Source organism: Dromiciops gliroides, chromosome 3 (genome assembly GCF_019393635.1).
Source record: "Dromiciops gliroides isolate mDroGli1 chromosome 3, mDroGli1.pri, whole genome shotgun sequence".
Classification (NCBI taxonomy): domain Eukaryota; kingdom Metazoa; phylum Chordata; class Mammalia; order Microbiotheria; family Microbiotheriidae; genus Dromiciops; species Dromiciops gliroides.
In genome coordinates, this window is record NC_057863.1 from 160499186 (window position 1) to 160522617 (window position 23432).

The 23432-nt window shown below is 36.8% G+C and overlaps 1 protein-coding gene across 1 annotated transcript in view; it reads right to left on the reverse strand.

Annotated features, from left to right (window-relative positions):
- Positions 1 to 23432, reverse strand: part of NALCN (sodium leak channel, non-selective) — a 582828-nt gene that overhangs the window by 108797 nt on the left and 450599 nt on the right. Inside the window, 2 exon segments of the mRNA XM_043993194.1 lie at positions 15698 to 15839; positions 17743 to 17879. Of these exon segments, the coding sequence (XP_043849129.1) occupies positions 15698 to 15839; positions 17743 to 17879 (279 nt within the window).

Consider the following 23432-nt stretch of genomic DNA (forward strand, 5'->3'; position numbering starts at 1 on the left):
TGAGGAGGTATAGGATGAAAGAAGATAGAAAATAGAGTAAATATCATGGGAAGGGAATAGGATAGAGGGAAACACAGTTAGAAATAGTAACTGAAAAAATTTGAAGCAGAAGCAAGAGCAATGTATGATGATGATGATGATGATGATGATGACAACAATGATTAATGGACTGCTGATAATTGGATGAAGAGGAGGAGTGATTGATTAGGGTTAATTGATCATTATTGATTTATTGGTGATGATGACGATAAAACATATGGTATTTTGCTGGGCTATTGTGAAGAAAATTCTTTGTCAGGTGTAAGGTACTATATAAATGTTATCTATTACTGTTGTTTATTGTAAGGAAATCTCTCTTTAAAGTACTATACAAATGTAGTTTACTATTTAAAAAATGATGAGCAGGATGCTATCAGAAAAACCTGGAAAGACCTTCATGAGCTGATACAGTGTGAAATGTACTGTGTACAAAATAACAGCAATATTTTAAGATTATCTGCTGTGAATGACTTGGATATTTTCAGCAATGCAATGAAACAAGTCAACTTTGAAGGACTTATGAAAAATGCAATCCATCTATAGAGAAAGAACTGATGGTATCTGAATACAGATGGAAGCATAATTTTTTTTGTTAGTGCCTTTATCTGAAGTTTTGTTTTTGTCTGTTTTCTTTCACAACTTGGCTAATGTAGAAATGTTTTGCATGACTACTCATGCATAAATTATGCTGAATTGCTTAAGTTCTTGCAGGGGAGAGGGAGAGAGGAAGAAAATTTAGAACATGAAGTTTTTAAAAAATGATGTCAAAATTTGTTTATACATGTAATTTGGGAAAATAAAAATTCTAAATATTAAAAAAACACAAAAAGAAAACAAAAGACCCCAACATTAATGGACAATTCTCAATTAAAAAGAAAATTAAATTAACCCAATATTCTATTCCCTCTGTATGTTGAGTCAACAATTTTCTTTACTAACACACACACACACACAGACTTACATGCACAACTTTTGAAAAACATTTTTCCAACTACATATAAAATGATTTTTAACATTTATTAAAAAATTGAGTTCCAAACACTCTCTCTCTTTCCTTCCCCTTGCCCCTCATTGAGAAGGCAAGCAATCTGATATAGGTTATATATGTGTAGTCATGAAAAACATATTCCCATATTAGCCAGGTTGTTAAAGAAAACACAGACCCAAAAAAACCCCAGTGAACAATGAAGTAAAAAAAAGTATGCTTCAATCTGCATTTAGACTGCATCAGTTCTTTCTCTGACCAATAGTGATTTGGAGCATTTTTTCATATTTCAAATAGCTTTGATTTCTTCTTCTGAAAACTATAACCTTTGATATTTTATCAAGTGGAAAATTACTTGAATTCTTATAAATTTGACTCTATTCTTTACATATTTGAGAAATGAGGCCTTTATCAGAGAAAGTTGCTGTAAATTTTTCAGTTATGATTGCTGTGTATTTCCCTTCATCCTATTGTTTCCGGTTCCGCTTCTCTTTTTTTTTATACTTTCACCTTGTTCCTCCTTAAAAGGGTTTTGTCTCTGACTATACCTCACCCAATCACCTTTCCCTTTTTATCAACCCCATCCTTATCCCTTTCTCCTCCTACTTCCCTGTAGAGTAATATAGCTTTCTATGCCCAACCAAGCATGTATATTATTCCCTCTTTGATCCAATTTCAATGAAAGTAAGGATCAAGCATTGTCTGCTACCCTGAACCTTCCCTTTCAATGTACAAGCTCTTTTGTGCCTTTTTATGTGATAATTTATCCCATTCTCTTCTCCCATTCCCCTTCTCCCAATGCATCTGTATCACCTCTTAATTTTTTTTGGATATGATCTCATAATAGTCATGTCTCTTTCTTACTCCTTAATTTAATTTTTTAAATATGATCCCATCGTAGGCAACTCACACCCATTCATTCTGTTTATGCATACTCCTTTTAACTGCCCTAATATTGATAAAGGTCTTATGAATGTTCCCATGTAGACATGTAAATAGTTTAACCTTATTGAATCCCTTAAGCTATTTCTCTTTTCTGTTTCTCTTTTTATGTTTCTCATGAATCTTGTATTTGAAAATCAAGCATTCTATTTAGCCCTGGTCTTTTTTAAATTTTAAATCAGGAATGCTCTAAAGCCCTCATTAAATATTCATTTTTACTTCTGATGGCTTATACTCAGTTTTGCTGGGTAAGTGATTCTTGGTTGTAATTGTAGCTCCTTCACCCTCTTGAATATTATATTCCAAACCCTCTGAAACTTTAATGTAGAAACAGCTAAATCTTGTGTAATCCTGACTGTGGCTCCATGATATATGAATTGTTTCTTTTCTGGCTGCTTGTACTATTCTCTCCTTGACCTAGAAAATACTCCTGGGAGTTTTCATTTTTGGATCTCTTTCAGGAGGGGATTGCTGAATTCTCTTTTACCCTATGATATCAAGGCAGTTTTCCTTCATAGTTTCTTGAAAGGTGATGTTCAGGCTCATGATTTTTTTTTCATTTTGTTTTAACCCTGGCTTTCATGGTAGTTCAATAATTTTAAATTATCTTTCCTCAATCTATTTTCCATGTTAGTTGTTTTTTCAATGAGATATTTTATATTTTTTCTTCTATTGATTTTGTTTTATTATTTCTTGATGTCTCATGGAGTCATTAGTTTGCACTTGCCCAATTCCAATTTTTAAGGAATTACTTTCTTCAGTTACTTTTGTACCTCCTATTCCATTTGCACAATTCGATTTTTAAGTTCTTTTCTTCAGTAAATTTTTGTGCCTCTTTTTCATTTGACCAATTCTGTTTTTTAAGGAGTTATTTTCAGTGATTTTTTCCCCCATTTTAATAAACCATTTGACCTATTCTGTTTTTTTAAAGAGTTGTTTTCATCTTTAAGGTGTTATATTTGTGCCTCCTTTACAAGCTGCTGACTCTTTTCTCATGATTTTCTTGTATCACTCTCATTCCTTTTCCCAATTTTTCCTCTGCCTCTCTAATTTGATTTTTAACAACCTTCTTTGAGCTCTTCCAGGATTTCTTTTTTGAACTTCAGACCAATTCACATTTTTCTTTGAAGTTGTGGATTTTTATTGTTTTAACTCTGTTGTCTTCTGAGTTTGTGTTTTAAACTTCCCTGTCTCCATAATAATTTTCTTTGGTTAGGTTTTTTTTTGTTTTTTTGTTTTTTTTTTGTTTTTTGGTTGTTGTTGTTGTTGCTTTTTCATTTTTCAGCCTACTTTTAATTTAATGTTCAAGTTGGGTTCAGCTCCTGGATTCATGGGGACACTGTTCAAAATCTCAGGTTTTTTGTGCTTCTGTATTTAAAGCTAGTTTTGGAGATCTGTAAGTTTTCAGTTCTTCCATGGTGGTATGATCTAAAAAGAAGTGCTGGGGCAGCTAGGTGGTGCAGTGGATAGAGCACCGGCCCTGGAGTCAGGAGTACCTGAGTTCAAATCCGGCCTCAGACACTTAACACTTACTAGCTGTGTGACCCTGGGCAAGTCACTTAACCCCAATTGCCTCACTAAAAAAAAAAAAAAAGTGCTCTTCTGATTTGTGCTCTGGTCTGTGAACTATCACAAGCACTTTTTTCCACCCTGGAAACATGACCAACATCCCTACTCCCCTGTGGCCCCATGCTCTTTACTACAACTATTCCTATTTGCCCTGGGACTGAGACTTGGAACATGCAACAGAGACCTGTAATGCAACAGACTTCTGCAAAGAGTTCCCTATCACTTCTTCTTCTTTTTTTTTTAGTGAGGCAATTGGGGTTAAGTGACTTGTCCAGGGTCACACAGCTAGTAAGTGTCAAGTGTCTGAGTCCAGATTTGAACTCAGGTCCTCCTGAATCCAGGGATGGTGCTTTATCCACTGTGCCACCTAGGTGCCTCTGGGATACTCAGTAGTTTTTTTTTTTTTTTAAGGGTAGTTTTCAACATTGATTTTCATAAGATTTAGAGTTCTAAATTTTTCTCCCTTCCTCCCTCCCTTTCCTCCAGCCTCCACAAGATCGCAATCATTTATATATGTACAATCCACAAGTGTTCTTTTTATCAGTTCTTTCTATAGGGGTGCATAGTAAGCTTCCTCATTAGTTCCTTGGGATTGTCTTGGATCATTGCACTGCTGAGAGTAGTTAAGTCATTCACAATTGCTCACTGAACAATACTGCTGTCACTACATACAATGTCCTTTCAGCTCTGCTCACCTTACTATACATTGATGTTCATTAGTCTTTCCAGGTTTTTCAGGATCATCCTGTTTGTCATTTCCTGTAGCACAAGTCCATTCCACGACAATCATATAACACAGCTTTTTCCATCATTCCTCAATTGTTGGACATTCCCTTGATTCTCAATTCTTAGCCTCCACCAAGAGTTGCTATAAATATGTTTTGTACAATTTTTACCCCTTTTCTCTTTTCCATGATTACTATTGTTAACTGTTTCCCTTCCATCCTATTCCCTTCCCCACGATATTTATTCTATTATCCATCTTCTTTCATCCTATCACTCTTCAAAAGGGATTTACTTCTGTCTGTCCCCTCCCCAACTCTGCCCTTCCTTCTTTTGCCCCTCTCTCTTTATCCCTTTCCCCTCCTATTTTCCTGCAGGGTTAATGAGATTGAGGTCTTTGAACCAATTTTGATGAGTGTTAAGCTCCTTTACTGCCCAGATTAAATAGATTACTCTACCAGTTGGGTGTGTTTGTTAGTCCCTTCTTGAGGCAGCTCTGATGACTTTAAGATCTTTGAGCCTTTTCTGATAAGTGTAAAATTCATTTACTGCCCTGCTCCTCTCCCATCTCTTCCCCCACTCCATAAGCCTTTTCCTGTTACTTTCAAGTAGGATTTCACTTCTGCCCTTCCCCCTCCCCCAGTGAATTCCCTTCACCCCTCAATTTAACCCTAAAGATGTTATCATCTAGCTAAGTGACACAGTGGGTAAATCATCACCCCTGGACCCAGGGGTATCCCAGCCAAAACCCAGCCTCAGACACAAGACAGTCACCCACTGTATGACCCCAGGTATGTCCCCCAGCTCCTATTTTTTTTTTTTTATGGTTCTCTAGGGTCTTGTATTTAAAAGTCAAATTTGCCATTCAGTTCAGGTCTTTTCATCACAAATATCTGAAAGTCTTTTTCATTAAAGTCCCATTTTTTTCTATTGAAAGATAATGATGAGTTTTGCTGGGTAGGTGATTCTTGGTTGTAATCCCATTTCCTTTGCCCTTTGGAATATCATATTCCATGCCCTCTGGTCCTTTAATGTAGAAGCTGCTAGATCTTGTGCTATCCTGACTGGCGTTCCACAGTACTTGAATTCTTTCTTTTTTGGCAGCTTGCAATATTTTCTCTTTGACCTGAGACCTCTGGAATTTGGCTATAATATTCCTAGGAGTTTTCTTTTTGGGGTCTTTTTCTGGAGGTGATCAGTGGATTCTTTCAATTTCTATCTTAGCTTCTTCTTCTAGAATTTCAGGGCAATTTTACCTGAGAATATCTTGGAAGATGGTGTCTAAGGTCTTTCCTTGATCATGGGTTTCAGGTAGACCAATAATTTTCAAATGATCTCTCCTTGACCTATTTTCCAGGTCGGCAGTTTTTCCCAGAAGATATTTCACATTGCCCTCTATTTTTTTATTCATTTGGGTTTGCTTTATTGTGTCTTGGTTTCTCATAAAGTCACTGGCTTCCATTTGTTCAATCCTAATTCTTAGGCAATTATTTTTATCAGAGAACTTTTGTGCCTCCTTTTCCATTTGACTTTTCAAGCCATTGACTTTTTTCTCATGTCTTTCCTGCATCACCCTCATTTCTCTTTCCATTTTTTCCTCTACCTCTCTAATTTTATCTTCAAAGTCCTTTTTTGAGTATCTCTATGGCCTGAGACCAATTTGTATTTTTCTTGGAAACTTTAGCTATAGGGGACCTGATGTTGACATCTTCCTCTGAGGGTGCCCCTTGGTCTTCCTTGTTACTGAAGAAACTTTCTATGGTCCTCACCTTTCTCTGTCGGCTCATCTTGCCTTTCTTTTACTAGACTTTTAGCTCCTTAAAGTGGGGCACTGTTTCCAGGCTGTAGTATCCCAAGCTTAAGAAGTCCCAGGTGGTATGATTTAAGGAGAATCAGGTTCTTCCCTCACAGGCCTGTTTCCTGGTCCTAGATGACCCCAGACCAACTTGCCAATCAACCAGCTGTACCTGGGCCACTTCTACTCGAGCCTACCACCTGGTTCTCAGTAGGGGTGTAAAATCCAAGTTCTGCCTTAGCACCAGCATAGACCCCTATAGTCTCTCCCCTGCCTAGGGCTCAGCCCACTCACCAGACTGTGAACTTAGTTCCAGACGACACTGGTGCTTCAGCTAATTCAGAGGCTTCGGGGGTCTCCTTCTCTGGTGAGGACTTCCTGAGACTGGATCTATGTCAGGGTGACTGTGGGGTTGTGTTCAACTCCTGTATCAGCACAGCAGCTCCCTCCTTCTGACCTTCCAAGCCATTCTTGGTTAGAAGATGATTTCAGCACATTCTTCTGTGAGTTTTGCTGCTCCAAGTATTTTTATATGACCTTATTTTGAATGCCTTTTGGAGGGATTGTGTCATGAGTTTGGGAGATCACTGCCTTTCCTCTGCCATCTTCAATAGTTTTTAAGAGCGTACAAATAGGGAGCAGCTAGGTGGCACAGTGGATAAATCACTGTCCCTGGATTCAGGAGGACCTGAGTTCAAATTCAGTCTCAGACACTTGACACTTACTAGCTGTGTGACCTTAGGCAAGTCACTCAACTCTCATTGCCCCACAAATACAAACAAACAAAAAAACCAAAACAACAACAACAACAAAAACACTGATTAAAAAAAAGGGTGTACAAATACCCTGGGACCAAAAAAGTTTCTTTTTTTTTCTCCTAATTATAAAAATTTTTATTTATTGTTTTGAGTTCCAAATGTCTGCTACATTTACATAATATTTGATATCATAACATTTGATAATTTCATATTTTAATGTTACAATCAGTTCTCTGATGCCCAAACAGTACAAATACTAACAGTGCAGGCTCAATTTCAAAGCCCTGAGGCAAAGACTTAGTTGCGCCATCCTAAATAAGAGTGTAGATACTCGAGTCACGTCTTCAAAATAGGGCTCCATCATTTTCTTAAACTCACTTCACAGATCAAATACATCCGTATGCTCATGTATATAGAAAAACCAAATAAAAACTAAATATGAATTATCTTCTCATTTCCTGCCACTCTGAGTTATCTGTTCATCTGAAAGCATGGAATAGTAGATAAAATGCTGAGCTTATAGTAAAGAAGACCTGGGTTCAAATACTTCCACTGCCAAATACTGGTTGTATGATGGTGGGTCTGTCGTGTACCTTTCAAGTGCCCCATGCACCACCATTCTTTGGAAAACAGGCACTGAACTAAACTACTGGTAGAGAGAGCTTATTGACAGGAGCTCATTATATCAAGGAAATCATGGGTCCAGTAAAAAACAAACAACAGCTCCCCCCCAAAAATTGTTCTCCCACATTAACATAGCTAAACATAGTCAGACAATAATGTGTTTCCAAGCTAAAAAGAAAAGACTGTCTGATAATCCATTGTTTGATATTATCCATAACACTTCCCTATCCCCTTGCGGTAGTAATTTCTTGTCAATTTTTTAGATATGTCGCCAAGTGGTGAGTGATGTGATTTCCCACCTTTCTTCAAAGCTGTATGTTATATGTTATTACCAAAGTCCTCACTTATTTTGGAAAGCTATTAGAGGATACATAATTCCAAGAAAAATGGTAACAGGCTAATTTTTGGAGTGGAAAAAAAACAGGCCAACCCTGAAAATTATAGAGCAGATTACCAAATCATACCTAGGAAGTGACTAGAACAAATCAAACAAGATGCAATCACCAAGAAGAGCACAACGTGCTGGACAGCAATCACCAGGGCTTTGTTGCGAACAAATCGTTCCTGAACAACTTAATTTTCTCCTATGATAGACTGAGACGCTGCACAGACAAAGAAGGACGCAATGGAAATGTCATGGGGAAAAAGCCAATTCTTCTCTTCAATGAGGGGAAAAAACAATTGGTAATTCATGCATTATAATTTTGTTTGGCCTTTAATCCCAAGGCTCATTTGTTCAAGGAAAGGACCCTTGCCTTGATCAAAGCTCAAACTACCCAAGTTTTTGGTGTGCAGCATGGAATGCAACACTTGTGTAAATATGAATACCAAACAAAAGCATGATTATGAATCTACTCTATTCTTGCCTCTTCCCTTCAACCTAGGGCCAGTCTTTAAGTATAATATAAACCACTTATGTGGATTTCAACAAGGCTTGTGATTCCATACATCCTGTCATTTTATTAATGAGGCAGAAATACCCACAGGCTCTAAACCAAGCTGCAGTGTCCTTGGACAAAAAGGAAGAGTAGCATTTTTCTGACAGGGTGTGGTGACAGAAGCTGCTTATAACCCTCCTTCAGTCTTAAGCTGATACTGTTCTTTGGAGGTCCATTCATGTTTTCCAGACATTTACTTGAGGATTTCCTAGTCTGGATGCACAGAGTGGCAACATTCTCAGTAACTCAGCTGAGAGAGTTGACAGGGAGAAAAAGGTGGGATGGGAATGTGGAAGGAGGACAACAAAATTGAAAGAGGTAACTGCAGAAGTTGGACATCTATTGAGGGAGATAAGGCAATGATATAAGCTAATGTGTGGTTCAGGGTGCCCACATTTCTAAACTGCACATTTAGAAGCACAGTAGAGATTTCCCCTCGCAAATAACATCTGGAATTGCAACTGGACACATACAATTTACTTGCACAGGTTATGGGAAAGCTCCAACTGCTTCTGTGTTTAGGCTGATAAGGGTAGAACAAGGTGCTAGGTTATATTGAATCCCAGCATAAAAGAATATAGGGTTAATCTTGAAAATATGGGGAAGGGTAAGCATGGGTCTCTATTTTAGAATAAACACTGTTTAGCCTCCTTTCACTAAATGAAAAAAAAAATCCTCTCAACTGTCATAAAGAAGAGGAAATTCCTACTTTATCCATCCATGTCTCTGCCTTGAGTTGGTAAACCCTAATCACTGTGGAAATTACTATTTGAGACTATTTCATGGCCAGAAGGTCAAAGCTGTGTGACAAGTAAATAAAACAAGACAGGATTTTCTCCCTCCTTGTCCTCCCTCCTGTTCCCCATTCTGTCATATACCTTAACTTCTTATTCGTTTTGAATATGAAATGTAATAGAAACTGGTGAATCTTTTGTTTCCAGGAAGAGAGACAGGTGTTTAAAAAGTGGGATCAAGGTAATCAAGATAGGATATTTTTTAAAAGCTTGCCAGAGATGTGGAGTTGCCATGGCAACCACTTGTTACGGCTAAAAGCCAGTGTAATTACTCTGACAAAATCTTCCCTAACATACGCTTCCTCCCTCCATTTTCTGCCATTTGTGAAGGGCACTTTGGTTTTTTTTCACTGATTTCCTTTAGGTTTTTGAGGGCTTGAGGCTTCTCCATCAAGAGAAAAATGGATTTGCTTCCATACAGAGGTGGATAGGATTTTTCTAACCTAAGGGTAATGATCACGGGAAGAAATTTTGTCGTTGCTTTGAGTCACGGATATACTGGCCAACAAGTTCTCTCTTTTTCACTTCTCCCTAATCATTGAGGAGAAAAGAGCTTATTTTTCCCCAAAAAAGTGCTGCTAGAGCATTTTAATAAAGTGAAGAATGCTTCACCTGAAATATACAAATGGGCACTTCCTGAGGTCACTGTAATTTGGCATGCCAGTAGAAATGTCTCAGCCTCTCACTGGCAAATTAATTTCATTTGGGGTCCCAATGGTAGTTTCTACTCAGTTAAAATCGAATATAATTTTTATTTTTAACCCCTTCAAATGATTTCCATATATGCAATACATAAATTCTAGAAATTTTATACCTGCATCCCACTTATTACTTCTAAGGTCCTTTCCAGCTTTAAATTTAGCAATTTAGAGCCCTGTTTTTTATCCAGCACCAATGCATTTAATTTCACCGATAACATCTGTTCCTGGTATTCCTAGCTATACTGCAGAGTACAAGGAAAAGTCTCAATCATCTCGGATTTGGGACATGAGAAAACTAGTGATAAAAAGGACAAGAGGAGATTGACAGGTAAACTAAGTTTGATTTTTTGATTTTTAAATTGGACCTGTGATTTCATTTGTGTATGGACTTTTGTCTCCCAATGAGCATGGGACACTGAAAAGTTTAATCCCTTGGGCATAGTCACACAAGTGACACATACAAGCAAGCCAGAGGTGGGATTTGAACCCTGGTTTTGATTCTCAGGTAAACTCTCTATCCATCTTACTATCAATCTTCCTCCCTTCCTCCTTTCTTTCTTTTCTTTCTTCCTTTCTTTCCTCCCTCCCTCCCTTCCTTCTTTCCCTCCTTCCTTCCTTCTTTCTGCAATTGGAATTAAATGACATGTCCAGGCTCATACAGCTAATAAGTATCTAAGGCCACATTTGAACTCAGGTCCTCCTGACTCCAGGGTTGTTGCTCTATCCACTGTGCCACCTAGCTGTCCCTTCTCAGATCTATTTCCACCAGATTTTAAATAATTCTTTAAGTTTTAAATGATTCAAAGAATATCCCTTATATTCTACATTGGGGATTCACTTCTTGGAACCCACACATCTCAGGCTTCCATTCACATTTCAAGGTTTCTAGGCTTACAGTTGCTAAGGCAGAGGTGACAATCCCTTACTATTAAGGCTGTAGGAGGAAGAAACTTGAGTTCCAGGCATCCTAATTTCTGATAGAAACAATGTTATAATTTGTGTTTGGGGTCTATAATTCCCTAGCTCATTTACAACATGGGTAGAACTTTGTGGACTGTGTTGAGAATATTTACTCTATTCCATTATGAAAACACATTCCACATTCCATTTATATAAGTTGTAAATAAACTTCTGAAACACATTTTTTAAGTTGATGAACAACTCATGGTGTAAAAAAGTTCTAGATCTTTCAGACACTTGCCATCTAAACATATCCACTGGTACTGTAGATAAAACATGTGGAACAACATTTCTAGGACCTGCAAGCAACATCCTTAGTTTGTCTATCTCCCCACATTTTAATAATAATAATTATTTTAGCTGGATAGCCTTTACTATTTCTAAAAAGATAAAACTAGAATGTAAAAGTATGATGTTCTTAAATTTCATTGTCTGTGAAGAAGGTTTACATTTTTAACTGACCTGAAATAAAAAGTCTATTTAAACCAGAGGAGGCTAACTTTTAGCCTATAGGAAAAAAATCAGCCCTTAAGCTTGATATTACCTTGTCCCCTAGGGCAAGTAACAAGAGATGAAGAAATGACTATATTTATGTTTCTTGTGATCACAACCCAATGTGGATAGAAAAGTTTTCAGTACCAAAATCCTAAAAAGCAGTAAGATCTCAAACCTAATTCTTAAAATGTCTTTTCTTTATGAAATCATAGTTAACCTTTCTAACCTTCAAGGGCAGTAATAATAAATAGACAATGTAGAATTTTTAGAAGTCTGTACAATTATTTCTACATATTATCTACTCTGGCCCTCCTAACAACTGTATACTATCATTCTCATATTACTGTTGAGAAAACTGAGGCTCAGACACTTACATGTGTAGCTAAGAAGTGTTACAGAATAGACTGATAAAATATAAATTCATCAAGTTATCCCCACAATACCTCATGAATGTCTACTTCCCTCGAATACAGAGAGAAGATTTCTATCATCTTTGAAGGTATAAATTCGATAGTAGTTTTACAAGTTTTGTCACAGTTTAGTTCCAAAGTCTTACTTTAAAAAAGACTTCCATTAGTGAATGGGTAATAATTTGGTTTCTAAAGCTTGGATCAAGTTGCTTTTCTGTCTCTGTCTTCTTTTTCTCCCTAATTTTTTTTTTTGGCAGGGTAATGGGGGTTAAGTGACTTGCCCAGGGTCACACAGTTATTAAGTGTCAAGTGTCTGAGGCCGGATTTGAACTCAGGTACTCCTATATCCGGGGCCGGTGCTTTATCCACTGCGCCATCTAACTGCCCCCTTTCCCTAATTTTTAAACTCTTAACATACCCTGATTTGGGGTAATAAGTTTGAGTTGCCCTATAGGGTTATCTATGAATCATGGCATAGAGTCCTTTTTTATAGTCTAACAACATGGGAGCTTTGGGGCCTACTTCTGGTCATGTGGTGACTAGGTAGATTATTTGAGTTCAGGAATTTGGAGCCGGAGCGATGCTATAACTAAATGGCTGTCAGCGCTAAGCCTGGCACTAATATAGTAAACCCCTCCACCCCCCAGAAAATAGTATCAACAAACTGCCTTTTCCATTGTACTTGTGCACTTGAACACAGCCTCAAGGGGCATGTATCTAGGTATGGAAGTGACCGAGTTATCTGGAGGTTTTGGGTCCAATAAGTGGAGTCAGCTGGAAGGAGAAGATCTTGCTACTGAAGAGGAAGTTCACCATCAAGAGGATTTATCTAAGTGTAGTTATTTCACAGCAAAACTATTTTGTGGTGCGGAAGAGTAAAAGGGAGACATGACATAAAATGGCTATTTAGCAATCTCGTTCACTGGGAGACATAATATAAAATGGCTATTTAGCAATCTCGTTAACTGCTTTATGCTCTGATGATGTTTCAATTATCAATCTCACAGAAGACTCTAATATTAGTTTTAAGTTATGGAATTCTCTTTATTTTTTTCTCGTAAGGAATTTTTTGGGAGGGGTCAATTTGTATTAGTGACTCTTTGATGTTTACCATTTCTTTTATGTGAAAGAATAAATTCTGTCTCAGAATTGATTCATACTGTACACGGGATATCTCTGTTACTTCCATTTTTTTGGAGGGAAGGGAATCCCTAGATATGAGCCAGTAAGTCAAAATGTTCTCTAGACACTGGGCTGGGGATTTAACGAGTTGAAAGTTTGGGAGAACAGGGATCCTAGTCCCTTTCTCATTAGAAGAAATGTTCCCTAAACTGAGACTGGTCCAATCCTCATGCCTGGGAAGACAACAGGGAGTGGGCATAGTAACCTCAGCCATTCCTATGGGCCCAAAAGTTATAGTTTCCTCAGTGTCAGAATTGAATTAAAGTGCACTTTCAGTATTAGCTATATTTGATGAATAGGTTTTATGATTACTTTTCTCAATATGAAAAGTAGATGAGTTGAAGTATAGAAACAAAGAAGTTCAGATTTGGAAGGAATCCTCGTAGTCACCTAGTCCAACTAATATCCGAGAAAGAATTTCCTCTAGAACATGCTTGACGAGTTGTCAACTAGCCTTTGCTTGAAGACCTCTAATGAAGGGGAATCCAGTAATTAATGAACCAATCCATTCCACTTTAAGTGATTTCTAATTGGTGGTAAAATTAATATTTCTAAATTTGCCTCACTGTAAATTCTTCCCCTTATTCCTAGATCTCTTATCTCTGGCCAAACAGAACAAGATTTAATTTGTCTTCCACATGACAGGCTTTCACATATTTGAAGACAGTTTTTATGTCCTCCCTGAGTCTTCTCTTCACCAGAAAAAAACATGCCTTATTCCTTCACTTGACACTTATACAACATAAACTTGAAGGCCTTTTACTATTTCTGGTTGCTCTCCTCTGGGTATTCTCTGGATAACAATGAGCTAACCGTGATATAGCACTTACTCTGAGCCCCAAACTGTGCTAAACACATTATAATTATTAGGTCATTGGATCTTCATAACAACCCTGTAAAGTAGTTTGCTATTATTAACCCCATTTTACAGATGAGGAAACTGAGACAAACAGAGGTTAAATGACTTGCCTGGCATCACACAGCTAGCAAGGTTCTGATTTGGTTGGATTTGAACTCAGGTCTTCCTGACTCCAGGGCCAGTGTTCTATCCACTGGGACACCTTCCTGCCCCTAATAATCAATACCCTTCCTGAAATGTGTTACCCAGAATTAAACAGAAGGGCCAGTTGTAGTCTGATCATGATTGAGTACAGAGGAACTATCATTTCCTTATACCTGGAAGACATGCCTGTAAATGCAACTCAAGATTCTATTAACTTTTGTGGACATTATGTAGCTCAGTGGATAGAGTACTAGGCCTAGAGTCAGGAAGATCTGAGTTCAAATCTGGCCTCAGACACTTATTAGCTGTTTGGCTCTGGGCAAGTCACTTAACCTTGTTTGCCTCAGTTTCCTCAGCTATAAAATGAACTGGAGAAGGAAACGTCAAAATACTTCAATATCTTTGCCAAGAAAACCTCAAATGGGGCCATGAAGAGTCAGACACAACTGAAAAATGACTGAACAACAAACAACAAATGTTTTGTTTCATTTTTCTTATATACATCCCCTTTTCCCCATTCATTTGCCCACCATCCTTTCCAATGGATGATTGCAATAACTTTCTAATTGTGTGTCAAAGGCTTTCCATCCTCCGCAAAGATGTAAGTATGATTCTTCTGAATTATGGATCTGACCATGTCACCTCTACTCAGTAAAGTGCAGTGGCTCCCTATTGCCTTCAGGATCAAATATACAGTCCTTTGTTTGACATTTAAAGCTCCTTACAACCTGGCCACTTCCTACCTTTCCAAACTTAATACCCTTTACCACCTTCCATGAACCCTAAGATCCATTCATACTAACTTACCTGCTCTGTATGCATGAAACTCCATCTTACATTTCTGTGGCTTTGCCCTGGGTGTCCCCTGCCTGGAACGACCTGTGTTTCTTAGTATCGCTGAATTCTGTTAAAATACAGTTCAAATGCCACCTTCTTCAGAAGGATTTCCCCCAGTTGCTAGTGCATTCCCCTTTAAGGTAGCTTTCCATCTATTCTGTACATATCTTACCCAGACTTGTACATATTTTCAAGCCCTTTTATGATATAAGTTTCTTGAGGACAGGGGTTATTTTTGCTTTTCCCCCCTTATTTGTATTCTCCGTGGTTAGCACAGTGCCTAAGCATTATAAGTGCTTAGTGAATAAATGCCTGTTGGTTAGTGGAAAACAATTTCCTATACCTTTGTGGCCCTTGATTGATTTTTCTCCTTCCTCTGCCAACTAGGAGTAGAATTAACATTCCTTAATTCTGTTTTGAACTGTAAGGAAATAAGTATAGTAAAGGGAATATTCCCAAAATTAAAAAAAAAAGTAATTCTCTGGCCTTAATATTCTTCCAATCTGCTCTTACTTATCATAAACAAAAGCAGAGAGAAGCACATTTTGAACTCAACTTCTGGTTGTTCTTTTTGTTTGTTTGTTTGTTTTTGATTTTTAATATCACCTAGGTCATCCTGCTCTATCGTTCTATGTCAGAAGCTTCCAGATGAGCCTGAGCAATTGGATTGTGGAGCCAAACAGAGTGATAGTATGCATTTTCTTTTTTTTTTCCAATTTTTTTTTTAAGTGGGGCAATGAGGGTTAAGTGACTTGCCCAGGGTTACACAGCTAGTAAGTGTCAAGTGTCTGAAGCCGGATTTGAACTCAGGTAATCGTGAATCCAGGGCTGGTGCTTTATCCACTGCACCACCTAGCTGCCCCCACCAATAGTATGCATTTTCTTAACGCAGAATAAGTGGACTTAAAAACAAATGTGGTTATTTGAAATGGTGCTACTTGCCTTTTGGTCAATGTATTTGTTGTCCTCTATTGCTGATTTCTTGGAATGATCACAGGATGAGGAAGAAGCTGAAGGAAGTCTTCGTAAGAGGCAGCTTGTGTCTTGTTGTTGACGGTCAATGAATTGTTTCATAAAGCTTTCCCTTTTTGTAAACAAACCAAAGAGATATCAAACTCAAAGAAAAAAAGGAACAAATGCCCATTTTCTGGAGTGACATGCCTATTAAATGCGTGTTCAGACAAAACAGGGGAGGAAAAAAGTGGGGATGCATAGAGGCTGCATAGAAACAAAAAGCTTAGATTCTGAACAACTTACTCTTTGGCCAGTGTTATCTTTGATAACATCTCAGACATTCTTTTTCTTTTGCAGTAGTATTCTGCAGCGGATGGCATTTCAAAAAAAATTCTCTTCTCGTAATAGTTACAGATTTAAAGAATCTGAGATTTAGGAGAGATCTTGGGTTCATCTAGTCAAACCTCCCACCTGATACAGGAATTCCTTTTATAGATATTGCCTCATTAAAAGAATACAATGATGTAGCCTTTGGGGAACACACCACACTTGAATTTATAAAGGTGGATTAATAACTGAGGAGGATTTTCATATAGCTTCAAGATACTTTTGCTCAGAAACATGAAAAAGAAATCGTCAGTTTTAAATCTCAGAGAGTATAAGCAATGAACATATGTAGTATATGTATATATTATGGGTAAATAATATTTATGAAAAATTAAAATTCATATTACTTATTAATTACCACTCAGAGATGTATCAAGCTTCATCTATCTAAATAGTCACTAAAGTATCTAATTTATTTGCATCATAATGATCTTATTCTTCACATTTTCATTTGGGTAGTACATTTAGTAGAAATATAAATAGACTATTATTTGAATTTTAAATATCATGGAATCAAAACTTGTCAAATACATGAGGAATTAACCCCCACCCCCATCTTCTAATCTCATTAATTACAGATAAGGAAACTAAGGCCCAGGAAGGTTATACAACTTGCCAAGGTCACAAACATGGTAAGCCTCAGAGGCAAGATATGAATCCAGGCCCTCTGACTAGGAGAAAGCCAGTCTTCTTTCCACTGTACTATATCCAATGCTTGTATCTTGATTCTCTTCTAAATATGTGATTCTCACTTTGCAGTTATTTTCCCGCTGGCCATAAGTCTATGATCAGACAATGATTAGGACTTGACGTTGGTTGTGACTTGTCTGATACACATTTCTATGACACTAAAACTGGTTTTCTACCTATTTGGTGCTCAAAAAAAAAAAAAAAGAACTAAGGAAAAAAGTCTCAGGGGAAAGGTCAATTATTGCCTGGCTCGTGGAAAGTATCCTCTTTATCCAGGATCAAGGAATAGAAACCTAATGGCAGCTTTGTGTATCAATTTTGTTGGGGCAGGGGTGTCTTCCTAGACCAATAGTAAATTTTCATTTCAAAAGATAAGTAATAATAGCTAATTCTTCTATTGAACTTCATGGTTTACAAATTGATTTACATATCTTGTCTCATTTAATCTTATTTTAAAGATGAGAAAAATGAGGCTGAGAGATCAAGTGACTTAAGCTCATATAATTAGCAAGCCTTTAAAGGTGGGACTTGAATTGAGATCTTGATTCCAAGCCAAGTACTATTTGTACTATTACAGGCTACCTTTTTGAGGGAGGAAAAAGTAATTTGAAGAAATGCTTAATACATTTGAAAAATGCTTCCCCCTCCCCTTTAATTGTGAATGTATATGCACTTTCCCATACACACATATAGATACATGTATTTTTATATATTGAGGAATTTGAACATTTTCAGGAATGTGTGTGTATATATATATTTGTATATATAATTATGCATTACAAAAACATTTACATACAAACACAACTCTGTATTGTTACATATAATTCTGTACTGTTACACAGCACGGAACTGTTTATATACATATAAATATATTCCTGAATCTGAAATATAGAACTTAAAACCAGATCTGAACTTTGGGCAATGAATCTAAGAAATATAATTTTTTTAAAAAGTACCTGATTTTAGGAACTGTAAAGTCTGAAGGAAGCTTGGAGATTTTCACCATTTGTGGTCGATTGGGAAATTTTTCAAAGATACGCAGGCGCAAAGGGAGCTTTTCTTTGGTGTCTGCATTTGCTTCACTTTGCTTTAACTACAAAAGAATGAAGGGATATCAATAATTGTAGGTTAGTGATTCATAATCAATGGAGCAATAAGAGTAATCACACAATGAAACATAAGATGGCAGCAAAGACCTACCAAGCACTGCAGTGCTGATTGCCTTGAACACTAAGATACTGAAATTCTGTAAAGTTCAAAACTAGGAAAGCGACATGTAAAAATCCATAATGAGAGAGAAATTGCTTGGGCTTTTATTTTCAGATGTAAGCCTCTTGAGAGTATCATATATAAAATTCTATTTCATTTATGGTTCATTCTTTTGTTTATTTAACAATCAAAAAATGATATTGTTTACTTCTGTGTCAAGTACATTTCCATATATATATATATATATATAAATATATATATAAAATATTCCTTTTTACTCCCTTATTATGGTTAAATCTTTTAAAAAAATTATTAGAACTTTGATTTTATTGGTGTAAGAAGCTCCTGATAAGGAACTCACTTTATCAACACAGATAATTATTATATTAATAACAATAACAACAACAATAATGATAAAAGTGTTTTATAGGTTTACAAGGCACTTTATAAATACTATCTCATTTTTATACTCATTAACAACCCTGGGAGGTAGGTTTAGCTATTATCTTCATTTTACAGATGAGGATACCAAAGCTTTCCTGATGCCTTTAATTCTATTGCCTTTCCTCTGTTGCTTATTTCCAAATTATCATATACACACAGACGTTTTATTTTTGAACATATTTGTTTGCATGTTGTCTCCCTCATTAGACTGTGAGGTCCTTGAGAGGAGGGACTCTTTTTTGCATTTTTAAAAAATATCTTCCATGCTTAGCACGGCATCTGGCACATAGTCGGCATTTAAGAAATGTCTGTTGACTGATTTAATGACTTACCCAGGGTCACACAGCAAATAAGTGTCTGAGATGATATTTGAATGCTTCTAGGTCCAGAGTTCTATCTACTGTGCCACTTATCTGCCTCTAGCTCTAGCCTACCCATTCTGAAGTTAACAGTATTGGAAATTTGAGGAAAGGAATAGGACTGAGATATTCATTGACTTGTGCCAGGTCACACAGCGTGTGTGTGTGTGGGGGGGGGGGCAATGAGGGTTAACTGACTTGCCCAGGTTCACACAGCTAGTGTCAAGTGTCTGAAGTTAGATTTGAACTCAGGTCCTCCTGAAACCATGGCTGGTGCTTTATCCACTGCACCACCTAGCTGGCTCCCAGAAAAGAGCTTTTTGAAAAGTTTGTACCACATGAATATGTACTTTATATATATATATACACAATCTGAGTGTGTCTGTGTGTACAGACACATACACACATATATCACTTGACTCTCCTGAATTGCATAAAAAGTACGAACTTGTACTGGTAGTTTTCTCATTCAGCAGTTGCCTATAGCAATGAAAGTAAAAATCCAGTCCTTACTCCTTCATGGGGTTTACTCAACCCATCTATATTATCCCCACATACAGTGAATAATATATTAGTAGACATTTATATAACTTAATGGTTTGCAAAGTGCTTTATACCAGTGGGGTCAAATATGCAGCCTGCAACTCTCCTGATTAGGGACAGAAGGAGATTAAAATATAATTGGGAAATATTTAACAAAATAAATACAAATACAACAGAGCATAAATAATAGCAATGTGCAGTTTTTTAAGTTGTTATGAAGCTGGCAGGGATCCCTATGTGTGGTTCAGTGGCCCTATTTCTATTTGAGTTTGACACTGCTGCTTTACTTGATAGTCTCATTTGATCTTCATAACATTTATGAGATAAATGCTATTAGCATTAGTAAATGCTACAGCTATTATTATCTCTATTTTATAGAGGAGGAATTGAGGCTGAGCGTGATCAAGTGACTTGTTTATGGTCACTCATCTATAATGTCTGAGGTGGAATGTGAAACCAGCTCTTCCTCACTTGTCTCTTTCCTTTTTTAAGGACTTCAGCACCCAGCTCATAGTCTTCCTTTACCCTTCAACTCTCTCATATTAGAGAACTTTAATAGATATGTTGATGGCACTCCAAGCATTTCCTAAAGTGCACTCTCTAATGGGATCATCAGTCTCCTCTTTTAATGTTCAGCCCTATCTTCCCCTCACCAGGGTTCTACCTCTAGAAAAGTCTGAAAAGCCTGGCAGTATACAATGCTGAGGCAAAGAAAAGTTCCTTCTGATAGGGGAGGCAGAAGTATTCATAGGAAGTTGTAGTCTGAAGGACTATTTCCTAGGTAGCTTTGCTTTTCAGGAAGCCTCCAATCCCTGCCTAGGGCATTCTTGTTGAAAGAATTCTCACTTCTATGAGTCAAGCATTGGAAGCAAATCTAGCCTACTGGCAGCATCTGTAAAGAGAAGCCTCTCAACCTCCCCAAAGAATCTGGGCTTTGGAACCTTGAAGTGACTTTATCTGCATTCTTTCTCCTCATCTCACCTCCACTGCCATTGACCCAATGAAATGCCTTCTCCCATTCCTTGGAAATAAGTTCCTCTCCAAACCTCACAAGAAGAGAAGAGGTTAATGCAGTAGCATCAGAATGGGAGTGGCTTTCCCTATACATTTCCTACCCTGGGACCATTTTCCTGTCCTTTCTCAGTACTACCTTCCTGAGGCAACATGGGCTAGGAGAGGAATTTGAGGGACAAGAACAATGGTTTCTAAATTGCCAACAAGGAGGATGGAATGACTTCCTGCCCATGTCAGTGCATGGTAAAAAGCCCTGTCTGCTAGCCTATACCACACTAATTACTACTCTGAGTGGAAGGAAGAAAAGGGTCTCTTCTCTCTTCCAACCTCCTCTCCTCCCGTTTTCTGAGGATACTTTTATTTTTCAATTAATTAAAGGTATGAGGGCATATCTGAAATTTTGACTTGAGGAAGAAGGGAGGGGAAAGCAGAATGTAAATTATTTCTTCTAATTACAATAGATGTGAATGTTTTATGGTTTCTCCCATGTAAATATCTGACTCCTATCATTCCCATAATTCACCACCCCAGAAAATGAGCTTAATTTTTGCTTCACCTGATGTAAATAACTTGAATCATATATATTTATTCAATGGTTATGTTGATGTTTTTATATCCTATCTACCATGGTGCCCTTTGGGGTAAGATTTGATGACATTTATATAATACTTTAACTTCTACACAGTTTTTTTTAAAATAAGAATCCTATGAGGTAGGCTGTACAAATATTATCATGCACATTTTGTAGATGAGAATCAGGCTCAGAGAGTGTAAGTGATTTATCTAAGGTCACTCACCTATATGTGATAAATCCAAAACTTGAATCTAAGTCTTTCAACTTACTTTACCTCTTGGACAAGAGGTTTATCTGTTTACTTTGCGAGCTCTCTTTCTCTTATTATATATAATATAAAAATATATATACACATTCATACAATATATAATATATAATTATATATTATATATCTATATCTGAATATATCACCAAAACCATCATCATGTAAAGTAAGGCTATTATTACTCATTAATGTTCTGAGAAGGAAAGTGATGATGATAGTGAACTGGAACCTTCAAAGGCCACAAAATATAAAATACAATCATACCATCTGAGATCATTAAACTTAAAAAAAACTAACAGTAAAGAAGAGAAGCTAAGCAATACAAATATGAAAAAAAACAACCAAGAGACTAAATTAAAGAAAACACTGTCCAATGGAAACATTAGAGGAAAAAAAAACAGCCAGGAGTGGTGAGAGTATACAAATAGAAGGTAAAAATAAAGAAAACCAAAGTAAATATGTAAAGCCAGACTAAAGAGGAAGATGACTAAGACAGAAATTTAGAGAAACAATAGAAAGAGTTGAAGCATAAGCGAAAGATGTATAGCAGAGAAATGAAAATGATGTTAATGGTAGTGCAGATCTGAAATGGGCAACTAACTCTCTAAGGCGTGGGTATGGTAGAAATATAGGAGGAAATAAAAATATCATTTTATACACAATATTTATAGCATATGGTTTTGTAGCAACAAATATCTGGAAACTAAGGAGCTACCCTTCAAATGGGGGTATGGCTGAAAAAAATTATGGCATGTGAATGTAATAAATATTGTGATGTAAGAGATGAAGAGAGAGATACCTTTAGAGAGACCTGGGAAGACTTGCATGAATTGCTGTAGAGAGAAGTGAGCAAAACCAGGAGAACAATTTACACTATAACATAAATATTGTAAAAATAAACAGTTCTGATTGACTTAAGCACTCTGGTTGATGCAATGATCAACCATGATTCTAGGGGACTGATTATGAAAAAAGCTGCCCACCTCATGGCTTGGTGATGGATTAAATATGCAGGATGAGACACACATTTTTATGGGATTTCGTTTTCCTTAAACTATGCTTATATGTCCCAAGGGTTTTATATTTCTTTTTTTTCCTCTTTCATGTGGGGAGGTAGGAAGGGGAAAATCCTTTATAAGTGAAAAAATTAAACCTAAAAAATTATAGAACATTTCTGAAACATTTCAGAACTGTAGCACAGTAAACTTTCTTCTAGTAGACCCACTTGAAGAATGGTAGGGTCTAGTTTTTGAAATAAACTTGTTAAGTGTTACAATATACACAGATTATTGATGTTTAAAGAATCAGGTTCTAGGAAAATATACTGAAATCTAAAATAACAACAAATATAATTGCTATCTGGTGATTCAAAACATAGTTTGGATGTGTTTATGTGCTATTTAAAACAAATTTCTAGTTCACGGAACATCAGATAAGCAAGGTTTTACTGCTGAGTCACAAAATTATATCCATATTTCTAGATGGCCATATTTCTTCTCCACAATAATTCTGAAGAGGATTCCTTCTGACCTTAAATGATTGGAGAGATATCCCACGTATATAATAGGATTTTTTGTAGGTGGTTGATTTACTAGGAAAGAAAGCAGATCCTAGAGACTAGAAGAGATTTGGAATTGCACTAATCAAGAAAATAAGTTTCTTTGAGAGCTCTCCTCAGGCGAAAAAAAAATAGCATTTCAGTTATCTTCAGAGTTGCCCCAGACTAAGGCAGGATTCAATTCAATTAGGGTTTACTTTGTGCCAGGGACTATGCTGGACGTTGGACATACAAAGACAGAATGATAAATGGTTATATCAGATAAATATTAATAATAAAAATGGCAGAAATGAATGGGCCATACTTGCTTTGGTATAGTTAATGTAATTCAAGAAACATGGATTAAACATGAATGAACTGTTTGGGGAGTGTCGTATAGTTCAATGTGGGCTGAAACATAGGAGTCTTGAAAAGGATTTATGGAAAATAAAAGTGGGAATGATAAATTGGGGCCAGATCATGGGGGGCTTGGAATACCAGATTAAAGAAGGTGCACTTAGTTTGGGAGACAGCAGAGATATATTGAATGTCAGAGCAGTATTTTAAAAAAAATAACCAGGGGGGCAGCTAGATGGCACAGTGGATAGAGCACCGGCTCTGGAGTCAGGAGTACCTGAGTTCAAATCCGGCCTCAGACACTTTATACTTACTAGCTGTGTGACCCTGGGCAAGTCACTTAA